The 12,032-nt window shown below is 35.6% G+C and overlaps 1 protein-coding gene across 3 annotated transcripts in view; it reads right to left on the bottom strand.

Moving 5' to 3' along the window:
* Window positions 1-12,032, bottom strand: part of LOC106074641 (adenosine deaminase AGSA-like) — a 32,780-nt gene that overhangs the window by 11,914 nt on the left and 8,834 nt on the right. For all 3 annotated transcript variants that reach the window (XM_056043396.1, XM_056043397.1, XM_056043398.1), the window contains exons 6-10: window positions 6,680-6,776; window positions 5,482-5,595; window positions 3,725-3,852; window positions 3,194-3,399; window positions 1,714-1,871 (exon numbers count right to left, since the gene is read on the bottom strand). In XM_056043396.1, coding sequence (XP_055899371.1) covers window positions 1,714-1,871; window positions 3,194-3,399; window positions 3,725-3,852; window positions 5,482-5,595; window positions 6,680-6,776 — 703 coding nt within the window. The remainder of the gene's footprint in view (window positions 1-1,713; window positions 1,872-3,193; window positions 3,400-3,724; window positions 3,853-5,481; window positions 5,596-6,679; window positions 6,777-12,032) is intronic.

Raw genomic sequence — 12,032 nt, 5'->3', positions numbered from 1 at the left:
AAGAAAACTAATAATGGTAAAAATATTTCATTAATTTCTACTTCGCCTAGCCTTCCCTTTACACTATTTGAATGTTAGATGCATTTACTAATTTAAACTATTAGCTCGTCCCTTCTGGTGTACTGCTCGGGGCACTAGCCGTTGTCCCACTTCCTGACCACATGTGTTTCTTATCTACAACATTTCTGTTCTTCTGCCATGTTCCTAGTCGAGGCACAAGTGAAAACAACAACTACAGGTTCATAAAGTGTTAAGTCTCTCAACAATATTAATGAGAACCATAGTCATTAGAAATCAAGTAATAATACAATATCCATCGTAGCATATCAACCGAGAGGAGGATCCCAGCAATGGAATTAAGAAGCTACTGAAAGATCACGGTTATCAGTTACTAAACGAATAGATTAAATACAGGATAAGTTCAGAGGTTGGAACCCATGATGATCTGTTCAAACGTAAACTAAAACTCTACGGCCATATCACAAAGACCTTCCTTCAGGGAACAGTACCAGGAAAAAAGAAGACGAGGCAGAGAAAATGATGGGAAGACATCATAAAAGAATGGGCGTGCCTGTCATTAAAAGAGTCTATCAAAGGCTAAAAGAGGAATGGAGAAAGACGTGAAAACAATCTTGTGTGGTGCCCCAACAGACTAAGGGTTAGGTGAGGGTGAAAGTGGTGAATAATAAATATCTTAATTACATAATAAAATAAAATTAGGGTAACTTGGTATCATATGATTTATATCTCTTGGCGACCATATTAGAGATGATTCAAAGACGTTTCAAACTGTGTCCATAACGAAACTCAGCTCTTACACTTCCGGCAGTGCAGTCTAAAAGTTATACTTCCCTTGACAGCTGCTGACTTTCCCAAGAGGACGTTAGTTTCTATCCCCCTTGTACATTCAAATCAAATCACGTTAGACATCATTGTATCAACATCATATCACACATCGCATCATAAATGACATCATATCGTACATGACACCATACATGAAACATCCATTATAATCACATTATACGTCACACACATAGCATCATGCATTGCATCATATATCACACCATGCAACGCATATCCAGCCAGTAGAGTAGATTTGTATCCTATTTTATCCCATTGGTTGTAAAAAGTTTATAAAATTGTCTTCTTGCTGTGTTAATAACAAAACAAAATTGTTTTGTCAGCGGCGTAGCTAGGGTGGGGGAGGAGGGGGAGAATTTGAAAATCCACCTGGCCCGCCTGAATGAGTATTTTTTACATTAAATATTACTCAAACTTTAGGGGCCCCACAAAGAAGTCAATCCTCACAGCCCCCAAATGATGACAAATTTCTTGCTACGCCCCTGTGTATTTTTAGAATACCAATACATGAAAATCCATAAGGATTACAACAATACAACAAGCAAGATATAAAAAAAAACTATAAAAAAAAAACAAAGATTATATTCGGTAAAGAACAGCACATTTAGAACCAAATATCTCAGTATTGTAAAGATTTATTTCCCTTTTTCTTTGTCAAACACAAATAATTAATTATTTAATTATCACGAATACATTTATTAATTTTTTGATTTATTCGTGTTTTCTAAGTGGAAAAAGAATAATTGTTTCAACTTGGGATGCTGGAGAGGTAAAGTATACAAAATGTATTCCCGACAGACAGACGGAGTGTGTTGATATAAGCTCCGTTAATGTGTTACAGTTGTTACTTGCCTGATTGGACAAAGGCTGTACTTCTAGTGGGATATCTCTGTCCTTGTAGAGCTTCATCAAGCGTGGATGTTTGTTCAGTACATAGGCGTGTCCTACCCTAGTAGCATTAAGCAGCAGAGCATCAACCAAATTGTAGCCTGTCTCTGTTCCTTGCCAGACTTAGAGAGAAACGATTAATTAAATGTGATTCAATAGTTTCTAACGCAAATGATAAATTAAATGAGGTCACCTCCCTTGAATTATTTAAAACACATATGGTGCATTAAATATGGCTACTTCCCTTAAATAGTTTCTAACGCAAATGATAAATTAAATGAGGTCACCTCCCTTGAATTATTTAAAACACATAGGATTCATTAAATATGGCTACTTCCCTTAAATAGTTTCTAACGCAAATGATAAATTAAATGAGGTCACCTCCCTTGAATTATTTAAAACACATAGGATGCATTAAATATGGCTACTTCCCTTGAATAGTTTCTAGCAGTAGCACAGTACGAGCTTTTTTTTTTTTTAAGAAGTCTCGACTCAATGACATAGGTCTCTCTCTATACATAAATACAGGGCCGCCGAGAGGGTTGTGGCCGCCTGCGTGCGAAATAAAAAAAATGCCGCCCCCTCCCTTTTTTTTCTAGGAAAAAAAAACAACTTTAAGACTGAGCTGGACACTGTTCCAAAATGTGCACTTTGATTTATATCCATTTTGTTTTGTAGACCATTCCATTTTTCCCTTTCATATTCGCACCGTTGTTGAAGCCCTGAAGTACAACCAGGAACCATGCAACAATTTCGGATGTACGTGCATTCAGAAACAAGACATTTTGGTTCTTTGGGATAAACATAAAAACTGATCTCGTTCTGACTACTCGCTTATGCTCCTGTATTTGCGACGATTATAATCGATGAGCTGCGGCAGGTGTATTACTATGAACAGTGTAAATGATCATGATCTCTATACGATTTCTCGATATGTCCGTATTGGTGTCCGTAAAAATGTCCATAAAAGTGTCGGTAAAAATGTTTATAAAAGTGTCCGCAAACAAGAAGATAATGCCTTCTAATTAAGTTAAAGTAGAATCTTAATATTCCCTGCCTGGCCTATCCTTCCCTTAAAAAGATATGTAGGAATTAAACACTTCCACACTGTACTCGTTTATTATGATAATTATGATGATGTTAATGAATCATTAGGTGAGCTAATCGTCTCACAATAAATCATTGGATGACCCACTTGTTTCTATGTGAACCATTAGGTGAGCTACTTGTTTTCTCGGTGAATCAATAGGTGACCTACTTATTACTCAACCCATTGTTAGATGACCTACTTCTCTCTCAATCAATAATTAGATGACCTACTTATTATTCAATCAACCATCAGGTGACCTACTTATTACTCAACCAATCGTTAGATGACCTACTTCTCTCTCAATCAATAATTAGATGACCTACTTATTATTCAATCAATCATTAGGTGACCTACTTGTTTCTCCAACATGCAAGAAGTAGGGCAGGTGGTAAGGCGGATCCTGCTGAGAGGGATACAGTAGGGCGTCGCGGTAGTAGGACAGAGGGTGGTAAAGAGCCTCGTTGCCGCCCATGTCGTAGCCAGCCACCACGTCTGGGTATTTTTGATGAAGGACCATCACTTCCTTGACCTCATCTAGTATCTCCGATTCATCATGGTTTCTTGGATGACAAGAATACAAAGATTTTATTACAATGCTATATCTGTTCATTAATATTGACCCAATTTTGATATTCCAACTTTTATGTACTCAAAAGTAGTGTAGAGTTAGAATTGGAGAATCAATATAATCACAGTTAACCTGTATTTAATATTGTCAACTACTCCTCCCCCGACTATCACCATAACAACCACCAGATCTAAAACAATTAGGACACAAGTTCACCTCACCAGTAAATACTAACTTAAGTGTCCTGTCATTTGCTAAGGTGTTAGATCGTGTGTTACATGGTTCAGAGACTAGCATGATATTTTTAATATTCTTACCTGAGTCCTAGGAAAATGACCTTCATTCCAATAAAGTCAGGATAACGCTGGACGAAAGCATCGCTGATCTCCTTGACCAACTGGACACAGTATTCGCGATTGTAGACTGTCCCACTTAGATCATACAGCTGTTTTACATAGTCAATATAAGTCAGTCAGATTTGGCGATGCTGTTTTACTTTTTTTAAATTATATTTTACATCTTAATAAATTGCTCATCCTACATATTTGTGTTTCCATAGAATACCTAGCTTACGAATAGCCGCTTACCATTCGACAGATGCGATGGTTTGGACACTTATAACGAATTGGGGACGACTGCATGTCAAAGGTGATCTTTTTTTTTATTTTCGAGCCCAAAGGAGGACGGTGTAACAGAGGAGCCTTCAGTAAGGGCTCTTAAGATCAATTTAGTGGTACAGAGGAAAGAAGCTGGGCAGCAGATGGCCTCTAAAAGAGACAGTTGGGGAGCTCTCACGAAGGCTTCGGGACAGACATTTAAGCCCCAGAGGGAAGCCTTTGTAGAAGGCAGGCGCATAAGACGTAAAGAAAGCCTAAATTGACCCCCTGCCGAACCGGTTTTTGACTGCATCAGATGTGGAAAAATATACAGGTTGTCAATGGGTTTGAGTAGTCATGTGAAATACTGTACTCATTCTTAATCTTCGAAATCAAGAAACTACTATTATTATTATTAGGATATCGGTTCAAAAGGAATATAAAAAGTGCAGTTACAAAATGCAGGCCTATTTGTAACATAAAAGATCAATACAGTGATGAGCAAACTATGGCCCGCGGGCCAAGTCCAGCCCGCGAAGAAGTCTCATCCCGCGCGCCACATGTTTTGCAATAATAATTAAAATTAGCTTGATGGAAATTATTCTGTTGTGAAAAAAGACAAGCTGATGTATTGTGAACAAGGCGCATTTGTTGTCAGATCAGACTTACACTTTAAATTAATTGTACTCAAAACTGATAATCCTTTCTAACAATTATTTATAAATAGGCTCCACTTTTCCATAATTATTGTTGAATTCCAGTTTTCCAAATGTAATACCTCGTTCAGAGATTTTGTGCAATGTTTGCTACATCTTCATATATTTACCAGCAGTCTAGAAAAGTCTGAAGCAGAAATAGATGGACGATAAATAGGTCAGTGTACTCTTAAGAAGAACTAGCTCCCAGTTTAAACTGTTAGCAAAAACTTGCAGCTTGAATTCACCGCATCTTTTGCTAAATTTTTATAGACTTAGATTTAATACAAATTTCTGTATTTTTTATTTTTTTTTATTTTTTTTACAGCCCAAAAAAATGTTGTTGGTAAGTATTTGGCCCGCTACTAAATAAAGTTGCCCATCACTGATCTAATACAAAAACTGTGAGATGTAATAGCCTGATGTTAGTTGTGAAACTTAGAAATGTCACTATATTATATCTTTAAGGTATATCCGGTGTACAAAATAAAGGAACTCTTAAAAGCCTATTTGGAGGCGCAGGTGGCTGAGCGGTAAAGCGCTTGGCTTCCGAATTCTAGTGAAGATAAATGGGCAACTAATTGAGGTAATAGAGGGAATCGATAAGAAGATGAACTACTACACATTTAGTTCATTCTACAAATTCTAGCTCAGTAATGTTGTATTTACTTGACAAAAGTGAAGGTCACTTGATAGTCCTTGACATTGTTTAGTTTATCGTCCTTGACATTGTTTTAGTTTATCGTGAGAATCTCCACAACATGAAATAATCTCAACACTTACCCCAAGATAGCTAACTCTGACTTCAATGTATTGGATATTTGCTTCGCGGAATTCGTTCATCGTCTGCCAGAGCATTTCTTTGAAAATCGGAATGTAGTACAGAAGTTTGCCAATCTAAAATAACCAAAGTCTGGTTTCGTCATAAATGCTCGTAAAATAAGTTATGATTTGATACACTGCTTAAATTCTTCACCTATCAGTATCCCCATAGGGGGCTTGATAAAAAGCTAAACAGAAAAAAAAAATTATTACAATTGGACAGTGCTTTTATTGGGACGGTACGCACCGGTACGGCGTACCGGCCAGCACCTTTTTCATTGTGGTGAAAAAATTATTACTTTTCAAACGTTTATTATTAATTTATTAGTAGTTAAAAGTTAGGCAATCCATCATTTTTTACACAAAAAAAAAAATAGCACTGCGATTAGATTTGATGGAATTATACCTCTGAAATTTCAGAAGATAAATCTGATGACCAACAATCCAAATTGTATGTTTAGTGGAATAAAAAAAAATCCTCTATCCGAACCAAAACACTTTAATCCCTTCAGTAGAGATCATTAAAACATTTATCATACACTATTAACCCACAATATAATCTATTTTCATTAATAAATTCACTAAAGTAGAGTTAACATGAAGCTTAAAACTTATTGACTAAATCAGCTTTTAAGAAATCTTCCCTTTGTATTTATACCCATTACAATAAAGTTTCTCTGCTTCTCTAAGGGCCAAGAAAGAATCAGTATCTTTAGCTTACTGTTTTTAATCATTTTGGCTTTTTTTTTTCTTTTAGTTTTACTGTTTAAAATCGTATCCATTGTTTCTCCAATGGTTGTTTAGTGTTATATACTTTAATACAGCATTGACGCGTACACAGCGTGATAAAAGAGTATTATTCATCCCAAGCCATGCTTCTTCTTCCCTAGTGCTATTAGAGCATGGAATGGGTTGCCTGAGCCAGCCAAGAAAACCAGTGACTTGGCAGAATGTAAGTCTTTGGTTGTTAACATGCATGACTAGATGCATGACGCGTAGGACGTAATGAAGTAACGTCTGTATTTTATAAGATAATATAAGAAAAGCAGCTTAGACTGTTTAATAATTTTATTGCAGAACAAACTGGAACTTAGTCTTCCTGATCCAAAAAAAAAAAAGTCCGTTAATGTTAAATCAATTTAAAAAAAAAGAAACTCACCTGATAAAAGAAGCGTATGAATCTAGTCCAGGCTACTTGGCTGTCTGGAAAATCTATAAATGGATCTGTAGCTATAAGACTTAAGCTCTTGTGTATCCTGCATTGGGAAGAGATGAAATATTAGTATGGTCCAAAAGTTGTATAGATTTGTATTGTTGCACATACAAGAGGCCGATTTAACCTATTGCTCCAAATTGGGCCCTGCAATTAGCATTTAACATATCACTATCAGTCATGGCTCTTGTCACAGGCATTTTAGAGATGTTGGACTTAAAGGGTTAACATATTTAGTGTATTGTACTATTGACGTAACTTTAATTAAGCCTCTGGCACCTATTGCGTTTGAGTTTCCTATGCATGTTGTATAATAACTGTTGATATAATGATATAATTAATAGTAATAGTTGTTATTGTAAAAGCAAGGTTACAAAGACGGTTTGTGTGACAACTCAGACTTAAAAATCGGCCCATGAAGTGGTCCGCTCAGGCAAGTAAAAATGCAGGTTACAATATTTTCGGAAAGACAATCAGAAACAATGAACTACAAACTGTCAACAACTACAAGCCTATCAACAACTACAACCCTATCGATACTGTTGTATAATCAGGGCCGCCGCTACCTATTGTGCAATGTTAAGGGCGGCCAAATCATCATTCCAGTGTTACCTTTTATTTTTTTAAATTTCTAGTTTAATATAAAAAAAAAACATTACTAAAATATGTTAAAATTTTACAGAAATTCTAATTGTTCCAATATCCTTAAGATAAATATTTTAAAAAAGAAAACGATGTTTGTACATAAGAAACTTTTTTGGAAACATTTAATAAGAAAAATAAAGTGGCGCGCGAGGAATTCCCCAAGGGTTTAACCATAAGCGCCTTCATATTTCTGATTGAATTTTCGCGAGTTATCTGTTATATAGATTTGTTTCCGATGACGCTTACAGAAGCAGATCAGTCAAAACATTTTCTTTCTTCTTAGTAGGCCTATCTACTTACTACATATAACTATTGTTGTTTAAGCAATACCCCGCGCTGTGAGTAGATCTTGTCATTAAAAATTTAAGGTTAAAAACATTTTCACTTTTATGTTACATGGCTCTAGAATATTTTTTGGTCATCATAGATGTAGATCTAACCTAACGACCAACCAACAATAAGGGGTGGGGGCGAAAAAAAAAGTTTATTTTTATTGTAGTTATTAAATCGTGTCTGATTATGACCAATGTTTACTAATTGAAATATCTTAAGTAAAAGACTTTGTTTCATCTTTTAATAATACCTCATCAAATTAAAATATTTCGGCATTAATGGTTCACTGCATCAGTGGATTAAAGATTTTCTGATAGGGAGAGAACAAACTGTAATAATAAATGGCTCTAAATCAACACCGATAACAGTAAACTCAGGTGTACCACAAGGAACAGTCTTTTGTCCACTACTATTTTTAATTTACATAAATGATTTACCAAATTGCATTACTTCAGGAACAAAAGTCAGATTATTTGCAGACGATTGCATAATATATAGAACAATAAAAACAACACAAGACACAGATATTTTACAAAGAGAATTAGATGAATTACAGAAATGGGAATCAAATTGGAGCATGTCTTTCCACCCAGAAAAATGTCAGTTGTTAAGAGTAACAAAAAAACTAAAACAAATTAATTCCACTTATCTTATTCATGGCAAACCAGTAACACAGACTAAAAACGCAAAATACCTAGGTGTTATAATAAATGAAAAACTGTCATGGAATCCACATATTGATAAAACTACAAAAAAATCCAACAAAGCATTAGGATTTATTAAAAGAAATTTCTATAAATCAAATAAGAACATAAAACTAAAATGTTATTTAACCTTGGTTAGGCCAATAATAGAATATGCATCCTCCGTTTGGGACCCCTCAACTCAAGAAAACATTAAAAAACTGGAACAGACACAAAATAGAGCAGTGAGATTCATAACAAACGAATATTCACATTTGACTAGAGTAACACCTTTAGTAAAATCACTAAATTTAGAAAGCCTTCAGGACAGAAGGCTCAAAAGTAAAGTAGCAATCATACATAAAACACTGAACCATAATCTTCAAATACAAAAACAAAATTTAATAAAATACTCTGAAAGACACAAAGATAAAGGCACATTCCTCGTCCCATATGCTAGGACAAATTTGTACAAACACTCCTTCTTCCCTAGTGCTATTAGAGCATGGAATGGGTTGCCTGAGCTAGCCAGGAAAACCAGTGACTTGGCTGAATTTAAGTCATTGGTTAATATGCATGACTAAATGCATGACGTAATCATCTTCTTTTATGAAGTAACGTCTGTATTATATAAGATAAGATAAGATAAATGTAGACCGTTTTCGCGAGAGGCATATGCATCAATATGAGTTAAAACTTTTTGAAGAAAACATTTCAAAACATCACCGCTAGTGTGATTCTTCTGGATTTTTCATGAGATTGGTCGAATTTCTACCGACTATTGCACTTCATTTATAGGACGATTTTTGTGTGTGCTTGTGAAGAAGATTATCTTAAAAAAGATCACGCCAATTACAGACGTCCGTGCGGTGTATCTTCTTCTTCTTCTAGCCAGCTTTATTGCTGCTGAGCTGTGAGCTCTTTTGCAGACTGTGCCAAGGAAAAAAAGTGTGCTGTTTTCTTCAGTTGTTCAGCACTGCCGTACAGGTTGTTGGTTATGTTGGGCTGTAGTGGAAGAAGGGTCTGCCTAAGGTGGATTAGGGAGGGGCATTCAAAGAGGATATGGTTTACGGTTTCAAAGGGGTGGGCGCAATGTCTGCAAAGGGGTAGTTGTGTGGAGTTTATTTTGTTCAGGTGGTAATTTAATAGTGGTGTGTGTCCTGTTCTTAGTTGGAAGATTGTAGATTGTTCTTTGCGGGGGAGGAAGTTAATGCTGTCCAGTTTGTTAGGCGTAGTCATTTCTCTGTACATGGCTCTGCCTGTGTTTCCTGATGCCCATTGGTTGAGCTACTCCTCTTTGTGATTGTTGACTAACATTGACCTTAGGGAGAGGTAGTTAACAGGTCTATCTGGTTGTTCCATAGATGTACCTGCCTTTGATAGCTTATCTGCCTTTTCATTTCCCATGATGCCAATGTGTCCAGGGATCCACTGTAGTGTAATATTGATGTTTAATTTTGATATCATCTGGTGGATTATCACAATGAGTGTTGTCAACTCTCTTGGGCTGTTTGAGGTGCTGCTGTTAAGTGCTTGCAGAGTAGATTGGGAGTCTGTAAAGACAACAATATCTGATGGTGGGTGCACTCCTTCATATAATTTGTTTTCCACTGTCTGAAGTGCTATGGTAATTGCCTCAATTTCGGCTTGGAAGTTTGAGCAGTAATCACCACAGGGTGCGCTTATCTCAAAGTGTTTATTTTTAGGGAAGACCAGGAAGGCACCAAGACCAGCATTGATGGTAGCTTTGAAAGCCGATCCGTCTGTATAAATATGGATAGCTGTTTTTTGATAGCTTTCGATTGTTTCAAGCGTGCCTACTTTGAGCTCCAGTGGATTTGATTCTTTTGTTAAGGTTTTATTTAGTAAATGTGTTTTGATGGTTGGTTGTTTGTAGTTTAGTCCGTGTGTAATGTTCGAAAACCTGGTAATTTTTTCTCTGTTGTTGGGTAGGTGGTGTTTTAGGGCTAGTTCGTCAGTAAGTTGGATCAGAGTCCTTTGCTTTTTTTGGTTGTTTTTCCTATTTCTCTGTGTTAGTAATTTATTTGGATGATCATCCTCCAACCTTCTGTATCTCTCAATAGCTTCTAATGCTGCTCTGTTGCGCCTTAACTTAAGAGGTTCAATATTGGAGTCTATTTCACAGGCTGCTGTGGGAGTAGTTCTCATACCTCCACTAATTAACCGCAAGGCTTGGTTTTGGATTGTATCTAATGATGATTGATAGGTTTTGTTGGCATCTACTTGTATGGAGAGACAGTTATCCATTACAGATCTGACATATCCAGTGTATAACTGTCTTAAGGTTTTCTTTTCAGCTCCCCAGGATGTTCCGGCTAGGTGTTTTATTATGTTTTATCTTTGTGATGCCTTTTCTTTTAAATCTGCCATAAAGTGTTTTAGAGACAGTCTTTGGTCTAGTTTTACACCAAGATATGTTGGATTTTCTTCTTTATTTATTGGCTGAGAGTCTATTTTTAGGATGTAGTTTCTTTTTGCTGTTTTGTTGCTGTGGCTAAAGATTGAATAAACTGACTTTTCTTTGTTTATTTCCATTTTCCATAATTTTGAATATGTGGAGATAGTTGTGAGGGCTCTATTTAGTTTGGATCTAGTCAGCACTGGATATTTCTCTGTAGTCCAAATTAAAAGGTATATATATATATATATATATATATATATATATATATATATATATATATTTATATATATGTCGAATAATACTATTGACTAGGGCTGCCTCTTTATTACTAAATTAGATTACTATTACTATTATTAGATTTTGTTTGTACTAGGATGAATAGTGCGTTCTATAAAAAAACTCATTAACATTGGCCTTTTTATATTCTTTCTTCTTATTACGAGAAAAAAAGGTGTAAATGCTTGGAGAAAGAATTTCTGAAGCTAAAAAACCTAGAATACGCTCAGCGCAGGGGCCTGACCCCGAAATCAGACCGACTTGAAAGGAAACCCGTCTATTGTTTAATTCTATCTCCAGAAAGAACTTTTTACAACGCTTATAAATTAAATAGGCAACAATATTTCCACACAAAAAAAAACGGGCTCGTTTTATATCGCTTTTCTCGGTCCTCAGCTTCTCAAGGGGGCTGGAACGCGAAAATTTTTTTCTGCTTTAATATGTTTTATTTCAAGTCATTGAATAAATGACGTGTACTTAGAATTATTTATTTTATATCGATTCAAGAAAAATATTCAGCGCTGAGTTGCTTCATTTTGAGCTAGTGATGTGTTGGATAAATCCGCCGTATGTCAGATGGTTGTGGATACAATGCACATCTGTTCAAAATACGATCGAGATAATCTGTAAATAATAAATAACAGATGCAACGCATTAAAGAATCCATAATTTTGAAAAGTAGCCAAAGCAATCCTTGATAGTATTCTATTATCGGCAGTGTCTCGTTTTTAAAGGATCCACAAATAGTTCATTGGACACACACAAAATGGTATTGGTATCAATTAGGCTATTTCAAAATTTCAGTGAAATAGACAGTAAAATCCTTTAAATTGTATTAGCACACAGATAGGCCTACTTTATAAAAAAATTAGATTCTACACCAGATATGTCTAATACCGGACTAATCCCTATTAGTATTGCTTCTGGTTCTTATACATCT

The sequence above is a fragment of the Biomphalaria glabrata genome, chromosome 10, assembly GCF_947242115.1.
Source record: "Biomphalaria glabrata chromosome 10, xgBioGlab47.1, whole genome shotgun sequence".
Taxonomy (NCBI): domain Eukaryota; kingdom Metazoa; phylum Mollusca; class Gastropoda; family Planorbidae; genus Biomphalaria; species Biomphalaria glabrata.
This window is presented reverse-complemented; position numbering and strand designations above follow the sequence as displayed.